General features: G+C 51.0%; 2 protein-coding genes across 2 annotated transcripts in view; both read right to left on the minus strand.

The window, feature by feature from the left end:
• The window catches only part of LOC132533923 (pro-adrenomedullin-like), a 68,866-nt gene extending 50,907 nt beyond the window's left edge, over positions 1 to 17,959 (minus strand). The window contains exon 1 of the mRNA XM_060177183.1: positions 17,881 to 17,959. The gene's annotated coding sequence lies outside the window, so the exon portion shown is untranslated. The remainder of the gene's footprint in view (positions 1 to 17,880) is intronic.
• On the minus strand, positions 16,425 to 18,113 carry LOC132533804 (proline-rich protein HaeIII subfamily 1-like). Its single transcript, XM_060175828.1, has 5 exons — positions 18,033 to 18,113; positions 17,881 to 17,962; positions 17,448 to 17,572; positions 17,206 to 17,334; positions 16,425 to 17,101 (listed from the first exon to the last, which is right to left on the minus strand). The coding sequence occupies exons 1-5, from the start codon at positions 18,111 to 18,113 to the stop codon at positions 16,571 to 16,573; spliced, it is 948 nt and encodes a 315-aa protein (XP_060031811.1). The 3' UTR covers positions 16,425 to 16,570.
• Positions 18,114 to 18,448: the final 335 nt, after the last annotated feature.

Raw genomic sequence — 18,448 nt, forward strand, 5'->3', positions numbered from 1 at the left:
TATATATTTATTTATTCCTTTTCGTTGCATTGTTGTTATTGATGTTGTTCTTGAATAGGCCAGAGAGAAATGGAGAGAGGAGGGGAAGACAGAGATGGGGAGAGGAAGACAGACACCTGCAGATCTGCTTTAGCACCTGTGAAGTGACTCCCCTGCAGGTGGGGAGCCGGGGGCTCGAACCGGGATCCTTACTCCGATCCTTGTGCTTTGCGCCATGTGCGTCTAACCCGCTATCCTGCTGCCCGGCTCCCCAGAATCCCTCTTAGAGAGACAAGAAGAGCACAGTGTGGCAGCTACACGTCCTGCAGTGAGACGCAGTGCTTGGAACAAGATGACCAGTGGCTGTGTGCATGCCTACATCATGAAGCCACCTTCAGTGGACATTTGTTTTCCCTCTTGTTTTATTTTCATATAATACACAGTGGTTGGAATAATAAAACCAGTGGCTGTGTGCCTGCATGATGAAGCCACCCTCAGTGGGACATTTGTTTTCCCTCTTGTTTTATTTTCATAAGACAGAGAAGTTGAATAGGGGTCCAGGCAGTGGCTCACCTACTTAAGCACACAGATTACATTGTGCAAAGACCTGGGTTCAAACCCGTGGTCCCCACCTTTCAGTGAAAAGAATTATAAGTGGGGAAGCAGAGCTACAAGTGTCTCTTTCTCTTTCACTCTCTATCTCCCCCCTCTTTTTTTTTAACCTTTTAAAAAAAATTTTTAATTATCTTTATTTATTGGATAGAGACAGCCAGAAATCAAGGAGGAGTGGAGAGAGAGAGAGAGAGAGACCTACAACACTGCTTCACCACTCACAAAGTTTTCCCCTGCAGGTAGGGACCAGGGGCTCGAACCTAAGCCCTTATGCATTGTAATGTGTGCACTCAATCGGGTGTGTCAACACCTGGCCCCTCTCCCTCACTCCTCTCAATTTTCTGTGTCTCTACTCAATAATAAAATATATTTTTTTAATGAAATTGAAAAGGAAGAGGGATATAAGGAGAGAGAGACAGTTGCAGCCCTGCTTCACTGCTGGGAAGGCCTCCCCCTGCAGGTGGGGACCTGGGGCTTGATCCAGGGTTGGTAAGGTGTGTGCCCAACTATATGTGGCCATGCAGATCCCTTGATAATAGCATTTAAGTGAGAAGAGTAGAAGATAGCAGGAAATACTTATAGTTTGTTAGTGACCTCGGTGTCTCCACAGATCCCTGGCCCACTCGCAGGGCACACTTCACAAGGACAAGCCACCAGCTGGAGCTGCCAGCCAGCACCCATGGTGACAGCACTTGCCCATGGGCCACCTGACCTCCCATGGGGCTCCAAGGCTCCCCCGAAGCCCAGGGCTGGGAACAACCCCTCTCCCAAGTCAGGTGAGGAGAGACTGAATCAGCATCGAGACAGTTTATTGGCTTGCTACTCCACCATCACCCATTTCCTCGGTGTTTCCTTCTTCCACAGGAGTCCTGGGTCTCTCAGGCACACTCACCGGCCCTCGGCAAGTGTTACCCCTCACGGAGACATTCACATCTTGAAGTAGAGGGGAGAGGTATGATGCGATTTCTTTTTAAATGCCCATAATGCAGTGTATAAAGGAGAAAATGTCACTGGCATTCCAAGTTAGGAACACACCTGATGGCAGCAAACTTAGATATTGATGGTTAGCTCTGTGTGTAGACCAGGCATCGCACTATCCCACTCTAGGGCTGGGGGAGTTCAAGGAATGACGAGGCATGCGGGTGGGGCAGTGCCCCGAGAAGACTCAGTTGTGGGCACTCAGGACAGTGGCTCAGACCCCTGTGTGGGGTTGGGGGCCGCCTCTGCATTTCATTTCAGTGTCTCCTGGCATCTGGGCCAGATTAAAGCGAAGGGAGTGGATGCTACCTGTGAGGGGGAGGAGGGGCCCTCAGCTAAGCAACTAAGGGTGCCGCCAGGTGTGCCAGTCTGTGCAGGCCTGAGGGCTGAGGGCTGAGGCTCTGGTGCCAGTGATGTGCGTGCGCTTCAGTCCGCCACTGTCCCTGATGCTGAGATGCTAAGAGGGGAGAAGTACTGCGTGCTCCAGAGAGCTTGGAGGCCTGGGCTCTGAGGACCAGAGGCTCCAGGGACAGCAGAGTCCCATGGGGGCCCACTAGGGCAGAGAGCGCCTGCGCCTGCCAAAACCCTGGGCGCCAAACTTGTCTGGCTGGTCCTTGCCTTTTTTTTTTTCATTTTCTTGTATGTGCCTTATAAGGTCCTCTAGCCTGCCCACAGAGCACGTTCCTAAGGGGCAGCCCCGCATGCCTTCGTTCATCACCCGGCGGCCGAGCTTGAGTCCAGTAAGGTCGGCATCTGGGCTGCTGGTCAGAGGAAGGAAGGCAGCGTGAGGCGTGAGGCCCCGTCAAGCAGAACCCACACCAGCCTCAACCCACAGCCTCTCTGGGATGACGGGGCTGGAGACGCTGCCCAAGTTCCTGCCACCTAGAGCCCGCTGGCCCCTCCTGGAAAACACGCGCAGCCCTGGGCCCGCGCACAGCCCGCCTCCTCTTGCCGCGGTCCACCCAGGGAGGCAGGAAGGGGCTGCTGGCCACTCACTTCTTGCTCAGCGCGGACGAAACATTACAATTTAATTACAAACTATAATTAGAGCGTTAAAATGTTTTATTGGAGGTGTCAGTGGTTTAGTCAATACAATACAGTACTTGGTGAAGGTGTAACATTTCTCAGTTTTCTGCATAATACTCCAACCTCCTCCTCTTCTTCACCGTCATATCCAGGTCCTGTTGCCCCTCCCAGAGTCCTTCACTTTGGTGCAGTACACCAACTCCAGTCCAAGTTCTGCTTTGTGTTTTCCCCTCTGTTCTTATTTCTCAGCTTCTACCTGTGAGTGAGATCATCCCATATTCACCCTCCCCTTTCTGACTTATCTCACGTCACATGATTCCTTCAAACTCCATTCAAGATGAGGTGAAGAATGTGAATTCATTATTTTTTGTAGCTGAGTAGCATTCTGTTTTGTGTGAGTGTGTTTGGTTCCTTGGCATATATCCCTAGGAGAGGAATTGCAGAGTCATAAGATAAGGCAGGTCTGTCTGTGGTAGTCAGTGAAGAACTGGAGAAATAATCAAGTATTTTGTACTATGAAAGTTTTGGTTCTCAAACATGCTGAGTGTGTGGCATATGCATGTGTCTCTGTATATGTTTTATGTGTCTTTCACACACATAAACACACATGGACAGCGTTCTTTAAATTTCTTAAACTTTAATTTGATTGGACAGAGAACTTGAGAAGGAAAGTCTATCGAGAGGGAGAGGCATCCCCCCCCCAGGCGGAAGCTGTTTAAGGAGTGAAGCCTTGTTGCAGATGGCTTTTTCTCTCCCCTCTAGCTCTCCCTTCCCTCCCAGTTTTCCTGGCTCTATCAAAAAAAAAAAAAAACATTGCCTGAAGTTTCAAAGTGGGGTTTTTCCTGCTGTACTATGAACAGGGTCTAACTATTCTAAGCTAGGTTTCTAGGATACTTTGAAAGGCACAGATAAACTCTGATAATGCAGAAATTCCACGGAGTAGCCGCTATGGTTTTTAAGTTCGGTCTACAACCATGGTTTATGCCCTCTAGTGGCAGGTTTAAGCATTACTCGTTTCTTGGTGTTTGTTGACCCTGCCTGCATAGAATTTTAGACCCAGAAAGCCCTGAGTTAGTTCACTCTACAGGCAAAGACTGAGGCTTAGAGAGAGAGAATGTGCTTAAGGTTGCTGCACACTAAGCTCAGGCATTCTGAGACTTCCTGATCACCAGTGAGTGTCCCTCTCAAAACAGGCCTCTCTGGTGTGGAAGTTTATCAGCGAGGACATTCAAAGTACCGGTCAGATGGCGCTTCGGGAGGGTACTTACATTTCAGAGTAAGGCTGAGAGAGAGGCTGCAGGAGAGGCGGCAGTGCACTGTTTGTGCTGTGTGCCGCCTGTTCCTCCAGCACCTGCCTCTTGCCCACACGCTGGCACCAGTCGCCTGATGAGGATGATGGTGCTGGGCACAGCCTGCACCTGTGGTGTGCGTCACTTGTGTCCGGCGTTTGCACCTGTGTTCTCTATCAGATCTGACACCTAGTCAGTGGTCTTCTCAAAAATCAGAATATGTAGGGAGTTGGGCGGTAGTGGGAGGGTTAAGCGCACGTGGCGCACAGCACAAGGACCGGCATAAGGATCTCAGTTCGAGCCCCCGGCCGCCCACCTGCAGGGGAGTCGCTTCACAGGTGGTGAAGCAGGTCTGCAGGTGTCTGTCTTTCTCTCCCCCTCTCTGTCTTCCCCTCCTCTCTCCATTTCTCTCTCCTATCTAACAACAGTGACATCAATAACAACAATAATAATTACAACAACAAGAGCAACAAAAGAGAAAATAAATATTTTTTAAAAATCAGAATATTTACTTCCAAAGTGAATACAATTAACTCCAAAACTAAGAGTCCCTCATTGTGATTCTTCTGTCAGGAGCTATAACAGATTCGCGATAGCAAGCTGGGGGCAGGAATTCTAGTCAGGAATCCAGCCATGAAAACAGACACAATGGGGGCTGGGCGGTGGCACACCTGGTTAAGTGCACCAGGTGCTAAGTGCACAGATATGCGCATGAGCCCAGGTCAAGCCCCCACGCACCTCCTGCAGCCGGGACCCTTCACATATAGTGAAGCAGGGCTGCAGGTATCTGTCTGCCTCTCTCCCTCTCTATCTCTCCTTTCCTCTCAATATCTCTCAGTCCTATCGAAAGGCCAGACAAAAAAAAAAAAAAGAAAAAAGAAAGGAAATGGACACCAGAAGAAGTGGATTTGTAGTGCAGACACCAAACCCCAGCAATAACCCTGGTGGCCGGGGGGAGCACTTGGATATAGTATATTCTAACCCAAACCCAAAGAAACCCACCAGTCCTTGTACTTCCTTTTGGCAGCAGAGAATATAAGACTCAGTAACTCATCTTCTGCTTTGGGAGGACCTTCTCAACATATTCCAAGCATTAACCTCAGAAACTAAGCTGTCGCATCCTCGTGGACTGGGGACCAGACAGCGGTACGTGTTCCAGTGCACAAGGACCGGGATTCAAGCGCCTGTTCCCGCCTGCAGGGGGAGAGCTGCACAGGCTGTGAAGCAATGCTGCACGCGTCTCTCTTTCTCCCTCTCAGTTTCTCTCTGTCTCTGTCCAAAGAAACAGAAAGAAAGGAAGAAAATATTAGAAAGTAGAACCGTTTGGACTTCACAGGCGGCTGCCAGCTGGACCGTTACAATGGATTCAGGGTGGCTGCAGGTTCTCTGTGATGATCTATCAGCCGTTGGTCGGCTCGGTGCCACCGCGGCAGGGGCGCCGTGACGGAGGCTTGTGCGTGGGATTCTGCCTCTTCCTGGCGGTGATTACACAGAAAGACAGAAGGCGGCGTGTCTTCCACAGTGTCACGAGCATCTGTGGGGCTCCCCGGTGCTGTAAGCTCCCATATGGCTGTGGGGTTCAAAGTGGGAACTCAGATTCAGGGCTTTGCAGATGGTGAAGTGTGCACCCTGGTTGGTGAGCTACCTCCTCCTGCCTGTTCTGGGTTATTTCTGATCCCAGTCGCTAATATGTTCAAGGTAGTGGTGTTTGTGGAACTGGTAGTGGCCAAAATAGGAAAGGAAGTGGAGATCCTGTAACTTTGAGAGCACACAGTCATGTGCCTGGGTGTCGGCTCAGTGCAGGGCGGAGGGCGTTAGACCCCTGCACTGTATGTGACTCTGTCTCTCTCAGAAAGAAAGAAATCATGGCATGTAAAGACATAACGGGGCCGGCAAGGACTCACCTGGAAGGTAGCACAGAGAACGACGGTTCCCAAGGAGCTGGATCCGCGGTCCTGGCCACCACGTGGGAATGTCTGCAAGGTGGGAAGTGCCACAGGCAGTGGACTGATGCTACTGGGTCTGTCCTCCTCTCTCTCCCTGTCTGTCCGTCTCTACCTCTGTTTCTCACCCTGTGTCGTAAAGGGGGGCCGGGCAAAGTGCCAGAAGCAGTGGAGTGTGCTCACAGAGGCCCAGTGATGTTATGCATGGGATGAACAAGTATGTGATGTTGTCGAAAGAATTCAGACACAGAACCGTCAAGCGTTCTATCAGATGCGTTTTCTGATCTCGCGAGAGTGATGGTCTGTCGTATGTGTCCCCAGGTTTCTGTCTTGCCTGTTGTCTCTTCTTCCTGATGCTCCTCTGCTGTTGCTGCTTTTATCATTTCCTTTGAATGACTTCCTTTGGCCAGTCGTGACAGGGACAACCGCTAAGAACAAGTTCTTTTAGTTTTTTTCCTTACCTGAAAATGTTTGAAAGTCTTCATTCCTGAAGAATACTTTTACTAGAAATAGAATGTGTACTTGGTACCTCTTTCAGAATTGGAAAATTGTTGTGTCAGTTCCTTCTGACTTCTGCTGGAGCTCCCGTAACAGAATGCCACCTTCTGAGGAGGAAGACTTCAATAATTTTTTTCCCAGTTCTGGGGGCTAGAAATTCCAGATCAAGGTGCCAGAAGTTTGATTTCTCCTGAGTTCTTCCTCTCGGCTTTTAGATCAACACCTTCAATTTGTGTCCTCACGTGGCTGTCTCTTGGTCTGTGTATTATCTGTAAACTAAGTTCCGCCTCTTTATTTAAATTTACTTATGGGGGAGGGAGACAGAACGAGGGAGGGAGGGAAAGAGGAGAGAGAGATTGAGAGAGAGAATATGAATCAGAACAGCATTCAGAAGAGCTGAATGCAGACTTCATGCTTGAGGGTCCAGTGTTTTATCCATGACACCGTGTTCCAGGCCATCTAATTTCCTTGTGACAAAGGTCATAGCCAATTAGGACCCACCTCTAAGACTTCAGTTCACCTGTTTCCTTCTCCTAGGGCCTTATCTCCAAATATAGTCCCATTCTGAAGCACTGGGGGGTGAGCTTCACATGAATTTGGGGAGAGGAGACACAGTTGAGCCCATAACAAGCCGTCACAAGCAGGGGCCTGTCTCCTCCTAGAACTGGACTTTGCTGGATGCTGCCTCCGGTTTGTCTCTAGAATGTTCTCGCTCTTCTCTCTAGCACCCTGCTGCCGTGTCACTAGGAACTTGGCCCTCCTTGCTGCCAGCTCTAGAGAGCACGGCCATCCGGCTGCTGTCTGTCACCTCACCCTGAACTGGCCTTGCTGCCACCTGCAGTTGGGCTTTTCTCCACACACCTGTGCCTCCTCTCCTGGCTGCAGCTGACCCTTCTGTCAGTGGCCGTGCTACCCAATACGGCCTCAAAATCTACAAACACTTAAATACATGGAAAATGCTTAGACTTAGTTGTTATGATCTCTGGGGTATATTAGCTAAAGAATGATCATGTGGTCTCACACTAAGATAAAGTCACATTCTCAGTCACACCATAACACTCTGCCACTCACAGAAAATCTAGTCCAGTTTGGGATGGGCCCTCATGTCAGTATTTGTATTTTAATTTTTTTTAGAATTTCCACAGACAAAATGTTCAAGACATTGACTATAAATATAACGGAACAACTAGCAACGCAATAAACCAGTGAGTTTACATCAATATAGTATAGCCTGTCTGTGTTAGGGGTGGACATAAGGATGTATCCCAAGGGACACCCACTGTAGTGATATCAAGGCATCGCTATTGTTTCTTAAGACTCACTCAAAGTGATTTTAACAGTTCAAAGGGGTAAAGGTCCAAACCCATCAAGTAAGAGAAAAACTGGACCCGAACATAGGAACAAAGTTAGGCTGCTGACTCTGTCCCACATGTACCTCGTGAATGAAATGAAATGGTTTTCCCAGGCTCCAGCCCATTCAAATACACAGACAGATGGCCCTCCCTTCAACCCCACTGTCTCTTTGCTACGCAGTGCTTTGTCCTTTGAGTTAAGAAGTCGGGAGTGCCTGGGCAGATGATCTCACTAATGTGTCCTCTTCAGGCCGCTACTCCACTAGGGAAAGATAGAAGCAGGCTGGGAGTATGGATCCATCTGCCAACCATGTTCAGCGGAGAAGCAATTACAGAAGCCAGAGATCCGACCTTCTGTATCCACCCCCTAAATTTTGCCCCAGAGGGACAAATGTTTAGGGAAGATGACCAGAGGACTCAACTCCAATTTCTTTAGGACTTGGAAGGAGAAGGGAAATAAAAAGGACACTTGGGAGTAGAAGATGAGACGCAGATGAGAATTCAGGCCCATAGATATCATGGGCAAATATATATAAATAGAGGTAGATAGCTATAGAAATAATAGTCAGCCCAAGTCTGTGATCTTGGGAGAAGCCCTGCAGTTCCCCTGGAGGAGATGGGGACGCGGAACTCTTGTGGAACAGGTGTGGAATTAAATCCCTGTTATCTTATAATTTTGTAACTCAATATAAATCATGAATAAATAAATAAATGACAGAAATGTTGAGAGTGATTTTTTTTAAACCAGAGTACTTCTCACATCTGGTTTATAGAGCCTCAGGCATGAGAGTCTCTTCTGCATGACCATCTTGCTGCCTACACCCCCTGGGAGTGTCACTAGTGTCCTTGTCACTTCAACTGTATGCCTGGGCCTCTACATTGACTCCAGGCACAGGCAAGTGTCCCTTCTGCTCTCCCAGAACAGGACCTGCAGACCATCGGTGATGAAACCACCCTCCCTGGTCCTTCTTCCCACACAGTCTCCGGCCGTGGCAGAAATGAGCAGCTGACAGGGCTCTGGGCTCAGCAACAGCAGGCGACAGTGGGGACCTGTTGAGCGAGGATGTCTCTGCAGACTGGAAATTACTTGCACGGGGTTGGCCTGGGGAGATTTCCGCAACTGATTTTCAGTCTATCAGAGGCATCCTCTGTCTCTAGGGTCCCACCTCCTGCACCCCCAGGCCTTCCCCCAGCTTCCTGGGTCCCTGTTCTCCCCAGCTCACAGGACACTGGGGTGAAGGAGCTTGGTCTAGTTCTTCCTCTGGCCTTTCTCAGTACGTCCTTAGGGCAATGCCCCATCCCTCACGCTTCCGGGCCTTCACTTTGGCTTCTCAAGGGCCTTTTCTTCTCTCCACAAAACCTGGTTCTCTGCAAATAAAAGGCTTTGTTTTTGATGTGGGCTTCAAGAGGCTATTTTCAAAGCCAGAAAGCTAACATTGACTGTTCTATTCTTTTTCTTTCTCTCTGCGTTCGGGTGGTACCAATCTTGATTCTCCTCCTTGAGACACTGCCTCTGATTTACTAGGGGAAAGGTCAAGTGGGAAAAGTGCAGCTAAGAAGTGCACAGAGGTCAACATTCAAGACCCTCTGGCTGTGTGGGAGAAAGTCTGCAACTTTGACCCATCCCCACCCAGTGGAGGCTGTGGGTCCTGCTGAATCTACACAGGCAGGATGAGGGAGAGAATCGAGTTTGGGCTTTTGTTGTTTTTGCAAAAGATTTTTTTATGTATTAACATGAGAGAGAGAGAGAGACAGAGAGAGAACCACCACTCTGGCACATGCATTGCAGGGAATCAAAGTGCTGCTCCAGGTCCTGGGCAGCTCAAGATGACCAATAGGAACGGTTCTAGGAAGCAGTTATTAAGCATTGTCTTCTTCAGCAAGTCCGTGGCATGAAAACAGCAGGAAAGCGGGATGTCCTAAATTGAAATAATGCTAATAAATAAGTCACAATCTTGCTTTTTAAAATAAACCATTGTAACATGCTTTTTCCTCCCCAATCACTGGGACTTCACCACTCTGGACTGCCTTTTTCAGATATCAAGAGAAAGAGAGAGACAGAGGGAAGGAAGGACACCACCGCATCAAAGCTTCCCCCAGTGCAGCCAGGGCCAGGCTCATACCTGAGCTGCTACAGGGCCGTCCAGACACACTCTCCAGGTGAGCTAGTTTGCCAGCCCCAAAAGGCATTTTTAAGATGGGCAGATCTGACTATGGACTGGGTATGAAGTGACATCACAAAATGTTTGCCATGAAATGACAGTTTGAAAACTTTGTGAGAAGTATGCTGGTTATCACTGGGAGGGTGGGACACAGAACGCTGGTGACGGGCACAGTATGGAACTAGACCCTATAACTTTACAATCTTGTAAGTATTAAGCATAAATTTTTAAAAAATGCTTTAAATAGACAAGTTAGGGTTAGGGTTAGAAATAAAAAACAAAACAAAACAAAACAAAAAACAAGTTTGGGGGCCGGCAGTAGCGCAGTGGATTAAGCGCACATGACACCAAGTGCAAGGACCAGCATAAGGATCCCAGTTTAATCCCCTGGCTCCCCACCTGCAGGGGGGTCGCTTCACAAGAAGTGAAGCAGGTCTGCAGGTGTCTGTCTTTCTCTCCCCCTATCTGTCCTCCCCTCCTCTCTCCATTTCTCTCTGTCCTATCTCACAAGAACAGCAATGTCAGCAAGGACAAGGGCAACAAAATGGGGAAAAATGCCTGCCAGGAGCAGGGGTTCATACTGCAGGCACTGAGCCCCAGCAATAACCCTGGAGGCAAAATCAGAGAAAGAGAGTAAACAAGTGACATTTGGTTATATAAATATAGGGGAACAAACATCTGCCACCCTAGAATATTTCTTTGACACATTTCACAGGAGGGACCTTGAAGGCAGGACAAAGGTGGTCTTTGAAGGGTCTACAGCTAGTAACACAGGAGATAGCACAATGCATAAGTCTAGACTCTCAAGCATGTAGTCACCAAGTTGAACTGGTGTCCCGTATGCCAGAATAATGCTTTGTTCTCTCTCAGAAATAAGTAAGTAAAATGTTCATAAGATAATTTACATATAGGCAATCTAAACATTTACATACAGGCAATCTAATTTACATACAGGCAATCTAAACATTTCCCTTAAGGGTTTCGCCCTAGGAAACTCTAATATCAACTGAAAAGGCAGAATGTAACTACTTTTAATTGGTCATTTTTATTACTATTAGGCTTATCAGTATAATACAACTTTATTTTTTATTTCACTTTAATTTTTATTTATAAAATGGAAACACTGATGGAAACTATAGGATAAGAGGGGTACAACTCTACATAATTCCCACCACCAGAACTCCAGATCCCACCCCTTCCCCTGATAGCTTCCCTATTCTCTATCCCTCTGGGAGCATGGACCCAGGGTCATTGTGGGATGCAGAAGGTGGAAGGTCTGGCTTCTGTAATTGCTTCCACGCTGAACATGAGCATTGGCAGGTGGATCCGTACACCTAGCTTGCCTCTCTCTTTCCCTAGTGGGGCAGGGCTCTGGGGAAACCACTTTATTTTTTATTGCCACAAAAATTACTGCTTGGGCTGAGTGTCAGACTGTGAATCCACCACTCCAGTAGCCCACTTTTTTTTTTAAATTAATCTCTATTTGATAGGGAAGAGAAATCAAGAAGGATGAGTTGGGGTGGCAGATAGAGAGGGGGATAGAAACAGAACCTGCAGCAGACCTACTTCACCGACTCATGGAGCATCTCCCCCACAGGAAGGGAGAGGGTGGTTGAACCCAGATCCTTGTGTACTCAACCAGGTGTGCCACCACCAGGCCCTGCCACGTCACGTCATACTCACCAGAGTGGCAGATATCAGAAAAGCAGACCCATGAGAAGTTGGCAAGGATGTGGAGGGGGATGGGTGTGTGAGATGCCAGACACTGTACAGAGAATGCAAACTGGGAGAGGAGGTCTGGGCGTCCCTCTCACAGACTGGAGCGTCGTCTGTGCACAGAAGCCTTCCAGTCAGGTGACAACCTCTATGAATACATTGCCTCAGGAAACCCTCATTCAGTGCCATGGGATGAGGGCGTTTTCTGCAGGTTCTTACATCAGAGGATATTGGCGGCAACACCAGAATCCCTCCTTAAGAGACAAGAAAAGGCCACAACAAGACAGGACTAGAGCTCCTTTGGTTGCCCTTGTTTGTTTGGTTGGTTGTTGTGTTTTTATTGTAGTAGTAGTTGTTGTTGATGATGTCATTGTGGTTGGATAGGACAGAGAGAAATGGAGAGAGGAGGGGAAGACAGAGAGGGGGAGAGAAAGACACCTGCAGACCTGCTTCACCGCTTGTGAAGCGACTCCCGTGCAGGTGGGGAGCCGGGGGCTCGAACCGGGATCCTCGTGCCAGTCCTTGTGCTTTGCGCCTCATGTGCTTAACCCGCTGAGCTACAGCCCGACTCACAAGAACTACTTTGGGAACCCACCAAATCAGCAGAGCATCCAGAGACCACAACTCTGCCCAGACTCCAGTTCTACCCAGTTTTGAAACTTCTATAATGAACAACGAATAGCAAAGATCACCTGACTGCAACAAGTCGAGACTGGAACTACTTTGGAACAACCAAGTCACCAGAGAGTGTCTTATCATTGTTCTAGTTATTATTGTTATTGATGTTGATGTTGGATAGGACAGAGAAATGCAGAGAGGAGGGGGCGGCAAAGAAGGGGAGAGAAAGACAGAAGAAAATGTTCCCCAATTGCACAGTAGACAAGTGTGTCTGCTGTCCCTGAATTCAGCAAACCTAGGGGACTAGAAATGTAACCAAATCTGGTTAAATCATTTCTTTTCATAGAATGTAGCCAGCAGAATTGTATGTATCACTTTGTATTCTCTTGCATCTACAGCCCGTATTGGGTGTGGAACGTAATCAATCCACCTCATGCTTCCTCTAATATGATGACTCACAATGTGACCAAACCCTTCGCACATTCCCCTTGAGCACACCTGATTGGTGCACCTGGTAACCAATCAGCGCGCACCTTGTAACCAATCAGTGCATGCTCCCAGCTTGAGGGCTTCTAGCCTTTGCCCTTCTTCTGTAGCCAGTCAACAGCGTCAGGTTGAGCATGATGTCAAGTTTCGAGACCTCCTTTGAATCTGGAGAGGTGGCAGTCGTTGACTATGTGGGTCATAGTCTGTCTGGAGCCGCAGGGGCAGTTCGGGTCGTCTCTGGCTCCCCAGCGATGGAACATAGCGGCGCACCGGCCATGGCCTGTTCGATAGCGACTGAGGAGGGCCCAATCATAACGTGCCAGGTCAAAGCCGGGTTGACGCTCGCAGGGGTCTGTGATGAGGTGTTTGTTCTTTACCTCAGCTGACTGCCAGCTCTGTTTCCAAGAGTCTGGAACAGAGAAGTTCAGTGTAGGCGTAGGGGACCAGATTGGGTGACGAGACGTCAAGCGTTGGACAGGGTGGGCGAAGATATCCGCGTATATTGGCAGGTCCGGTTGAGTGTAGACGTGGGAAATGAACTTAGATGATGCGCATCCCGACAAATATCTGGCGGGGCGATGTTGCTAAGAACTGGCAGCCATGGAACCGGGGTGGAACGGATGGTTCCAGAAATGATCCTCATGGAGGAATATAATTTGGAGTCGACCAAGTGGACATGGGGGCTACGGAACCATACTGGGGCACAGTATTCTGCAGTGGAATAGCATAATGCCAGAGATGATGATCGTAGTGTGGAAGCGCTCGTGCCCCATGAGGAGCTGGCCAGTCTTGCAATGATGTGATTCCTCGCGCCCACCTTTGCTGCAGTTTTTATGAGATGTTCGTGAAATGACAGGGTGCGATCGAGAGTAACGCCAAGATAGACTGGCTGGGCTTCATGCCGGATTCTCGTATCGCCAAGCTGCACATTAAGCTCACGCGAGGCCGAGGCATGGTGTAGATGGAAAACAGATGATACCGTTTTTGCAGTGCTAGGGATTAGTCTCCATTTTTTACAGTATATAGCTTGAGGGCTATATAAGCGGCTTTCCCAATCCCTCTGGGGGTCTAGTGTGGCTGGAGTCAGCCGGGAGCTGAGCGGGTAGTAAAGTATCTGCTCGCCCTCCACGGGACACGGCCTCAGACTCGCCTTCAGATCTGCTGTGGCCTGGAGCTGTAACTCTCAGAGCTGTTCTGAGGATGTTTCTTCTGTAACATCACCGCTTGTGAGGCGACTCCTCTGCAGGTGGGGAGCCCAGGGGTCTCGAACCTGGATCCTTACGCCAGTCCTTTTAGCCCTGCTTCACTGCTGGTGACGTTTCTCCGCAGGTGGCACTGGGGGCTTGAACCCAGGTTCTTATGACAGGTAACGCGTGCTCAAGCAGGTGTGTCACTGCCCAGTCCTTGATAATAACTTGCAGTGATAAAAGCAGAAGATAACGGCAATATACTTGTTATTTTAAGTTTTTATCTGTTTACTTATATGTTCTCTCTCTGTCTATTACTTGCTTTCTCGCTTTCATGAATAAATAAATAGCAATAAATATTTGTCAGAGAAAAGAAACGTCACATAACAAAAAAAATATTTTAAAAACTAAAAACATGTGACATATACAAATATATTTTAAAAGGATCCTATAAAGGAGATATTTAAAGAGAGAAGTCTTATGCTGACCAGATAAACTAAGGAATAAAATTAATTCAGTTTAAGATACCTGAAAATAGGTGTGAGAGTGAGTATGTGTGTATGTGTGTACATATACGATGTATTAAAATATCTAAGAGGTGGTATTTTTGTTATATACTAAAATATTAATAGAGGCAGTCTCTGGGAGTTGTGTAAAAGGTGGTTGCTTTTCTTTTTTAAGTTTATTATTAAAATCTTTTTACTTATTATTGGATAGTCAGAAATTGAGAGCTGAGGGGAAGACAGAGAGGAAAAGTGAGTAAGACAGAGATCCCTGCAGACACAGACACCAGGGGCTTGAACCCAGGTTCATAGGATATGCAGTTTGCCAGCTGTACCACTGCCTAGCCCCTAAGGTGAATATATATATATATATATATATATATATATATATATATATATATATATGTATGTATTTTTTTTTTTTTTACCAGAGCATTGTTCAGCTCTGGCTTATGGTGGTGCGAGGGATTGAACCTGGGTTTTGGAGCCTCAGGCATGAGAGTCACTTTGCATAACCATTATGCTGTCTACCCTCTGCCCATGAATATTTCTTACACTGAATAATCATTGCGTAATGAGAAAAATACATTTTTGTTTTGAAAATTTTTATCTTGATTCTCAGAACCACTTGCTTGCTCTTGGATTAATGTAGAGCAACCTACTAAATCCAGCTGCTTGTGTGGTCACGGTCATTCTATTGTTTCTCCAGAATGTTGCAAACTAGCTCTGGAAGGCCAGCAGGACCACCAGGCAGAGCTGCCTGGCCTCACCCTTCTCCCAGGCAGTGAAGACGGACCCTCCGGCCCAGCGTTGATAGAACCCTTCGTGACCCAAGGTAACAGTCAGAGTCAGTCTGTCTCTGCCTCTGCCTCTCTGTCTGTCTGTCTGTCTGTCTCTCTCAGCTAGGAAAGGAGGCGCAACACTCCTATGTCTCTCTCAGAGTCAGCTCACAACACCCTCTGCAAAGCTGCCTGGGTCAGCAGTTGCCAAAGACAAAGGGTCCCACCTCCCGGGTGGGCGCTCTGTTGGCAGCTCTGTAGACACAGATGTTCTTCCAGACACTCCAGACCTACGTGTGGGGCTGTTTGGGCCGGGAATAGCTCAGGAGGCTTCCCTGGGTACTCTGACTCTGTTTGGCAACCAGAACCAGAAAGGTCAGTGGCTTTGCTGAGGGTGGGGGGCTGCTCCTGATTTATGATTCCTGTTCAAACCAGGACCAAGAATGTGACACCTCCCTTCAGTAGTTTACTTTGCGTTCACCAAGCACACTGCAGGAGCGCTTCTGCTTCCATTCCTTCCTGCAAGGCCACACGCAGACTTCTCAGAACCACAGTCTAAGTCACCACCCAAGCCGTTCCCGGAGCAGAAGACATCTGGGGACAGGTGGCTTGAGAACGCAACTGTTCAGGTTATCCCACTCTACCCTTTATGTCTTCATGGCATCAAAATGACCTGGGGCATTAGCGTGCAAACCTGTCTCCCACACTCAGAATTCACTGTGTGACCTTGGCTAAGTTACTTTACGGGAGTCTCTGAGATTCAGCCTCTCTGTCTGCAAGCAGATAGCTGCTGGGCTTCTGTAAGAACTAGGTTCCATAAGGTGTAAGATCTGATCGTGTCTGAGATGCAGCCTCCTTATCTGCAAGCAGTTATTGCTGGGCCTCTAAGAACTAAGTTCCATAAGGTGTGTAAAGTGATAAACGCAGGCACTAAAAAAAGAACGGTTCCCATCACTCCCTCCACCCCTAGCTTGTTCAGCCAAGGTGTTGGCTTTTTCAGGAGACGGCCTGGCCCCTTGTGTTTGATGACAAGTGGGTGACACCATCCCCAAAGCTTGAGCACAAGCCCGGGAGACCCGCCCGGCCCCGCCCGGTGCTGCGGCGACGCCAGAAGCGGATCCCGAAGCGGATCCCGACCCGGCCCGGGGCGCCCCGCACCCGCCCGCACCCGGACCTCGGGACGCACTGGCCTCGGCTAGCAGAGGGGGGTCAGCACCTAGCCGCCCGCCGCCTCTGCCCTCGCAGCAGCTGGACTGCGGACACTCTCAGACAGACACACAGACACACAGACGCGGGGACGATGCAGCTTCTCTTTAAATGCCCGTGACACGACAGGAACATCAGGTAGAAAAATAGCTCTATTCGCAGCCTCCCCGGCCGCGGCGCTTAAATAGGGAAAGTCACTGGCAGCAGGCGCTCCGCCATTGCACTGAGGACGGAGTTCAAGTATCCACGAGGCTGGCGGGCCCGCGGCCCCGGGAAGCTCCGCTGGCGGCGCTCACACCATGGCTCAGACCCCGTGCGGGGCGCGGCGGCGCGTCTGCGTTCCCGTTCGGCCCCCCGCACACGCCGTCTCGGATGCACGGCCAGGGCTCCCGCCGCTGCGGCGCCTCGGGCGCGGGTCTCTGCCGGCTGCGGAGCGACGCCCCGGCCCCGGCCCTGGGACGTGGGCGCACCTCGGTCCGCCGCTCAGGCCCCGACGAGGGCGAGGAGGCCGCGGCGGCCGCGGCGCGCCCAGGAGGTCGGGGCCCGTCTAAGGCGCGGAGCGCCGGCGCCTCCGGCCGTAGCCCTGGGGGCTGATCTTGTCGCGGGGGGCCTCGGGGAGCTTGTTCTTGTCGGTGAGCCGGTACAGCTGGTGCGCCAATATCTGCACTGCGCACGGCCCAAAGCGGCAGCCCATGCTGCGGGGGCGCTGGAAGGTGTTCATGCTCTGCGGGTAGCGCTTGGCTGGGATGCGGGCGGCGTCCGGGCTGCTGCGGGCGGGAGCGAGGGCGCGTGAGAAACCGCCGGGAGCCTGGCACTGCCCGGGGCGCAGAGGGGCCTCCCGCCGCCCACCCGCGCCGGTCCCGCGAGGTACCTGGCCTGGGGGCCCCCGGAGGCGCCCTTCCCGTCCAGGGGCTGAACGAGCGTCTGCGCGGGCCCGGCGGGGTGGCTGCTGGACACGCGAAGTTCCCTCCTGTCGCGACCGAGCGCCCGCTCGTCCCGCCTGGAAAACACGCGCAGACGGTCCGTGAGCGCCCAGCCCTGGGCCCCGCACAGCCCGCCTCCTCTTGCCGCAGCCCGGCCCGGGGAGGCCGGAAGGGGCTGCCGGCCACTCACTTCTTGCTCAGCGCGGACGCCACGTCCAGCGGCGCAGTGTCCGCGCCCAGGAAGGCGAGTGCGACCAGGTACATCAGCGCGACCACAGCCAACTTCATGCCTGCAACGGTGACAGCAACGACGCGCTCAGATCCTGGGCAGGAGAGAGCAGAGTCCAGCCTCAGCAACCCAGGAGACCCCAGCGCCCAGGCGGCCCCGCGCAGGCTGCGGGATGGCAGTGGGATGGCGGCTGTTCTGCCTTCTGCCCGCCCGCCCGCCCGCCCTGCTGGGGAAGCCCTTGCCCGGCGCCCCTGCTCTGAGTTTGCCCGCAGGCTGCAGGGGGTTGGGTCTCGGGAGCGCAGCCAAATGCACGCACCGCACCGGGACTGGCGACCAGTGGGGACACCCTCCAGCGTGGGGGTTTCCTCTGAGCCCGCCCTGCCCAGTCACCTACCTGTTGCGAAGGCTTTCCGCCTGGAGGTGGAGACAGGACAGCCCGATGCTGTGGCTGCGGTGGGCCGGTGACTCCGCAAGGCCTGTGTTGCGGTAAAGCCTGGCAGCGGGGCTGGTGTCCAAGAAACACTGAGTTCAGGGCGGCAGCGCTGCCTTATAAAGGCGCAGGAGCCGGGCCTGGCCGGGGCGCTCCTTCTCCTGCTCGGGCGAGCGCGGCCCTGCCCGGATGCCCATGGGGTGTAGGCGGCTGTGGGTCCCTCCAGCCCCGAGGCATTGGCTTTGAGCTCCGGGGGTTGCCTGGGGTGCTGCGGGAGACTGCAGCCAGATGTCAGACTGACAAGCCCGGACTAGCAGGCCGTGCAGCCTCCCGGGTCCCTCTTCAGGACCTGTGCGGCGCAGAGTGCAGAATCCAGGCTGGAACTCCAGTCACAGGGGTCACCGCACCCAGGGGCCTGGGCTGGGACCTCCAGAGATGTGGCCGATCCAGGACCGTGCCACTGCCGGTTTGGCGCCTGACCTGACCTGGCCACGACCCCAGACACCAGGGACCCCCAGGACCCATCCGGGTC

Source organism: Erinaceus europaeus, chromosome 17 (genome assembly GCF_950295315.1).
Source record: "Erinaceus europaeus chromosome 17, mEriEur2.1, whole genome shotgun sequence".
Lineage (NCBI taxonomy): Eukaryota > Metazoa > Chordata > Mammalia > Eulipotyphla > Erinaceidae > Erinaceus > Erinaceus europaeus.

Bases quoted from the DNA above. Each gene is read 5' to 3' on its own strand.
- LOC132533804 (XM_060175828.1), bottom strand. From the start codon at position 18,113: ATGGGCATCCGGGCAGGGCCGCGCTCGCCCGAGCAGGAGAAGGAGCGC. The intron at 17,963-18,032 runs GCAGCGCTGCCG...ACCGCAACACAG, and splicing joins GGCTCCTGCGCCTTTATAAG to GCCTTGCGGAGTCACCGGCC. The intron at 17,335-17,447 runs GTGAGTGGCCGG...CGTGTTTTCCAG, and splicing joins GCGTCCGCGCTGAGCAAGAA to GCGGGACGAGCGGGCGCTCG.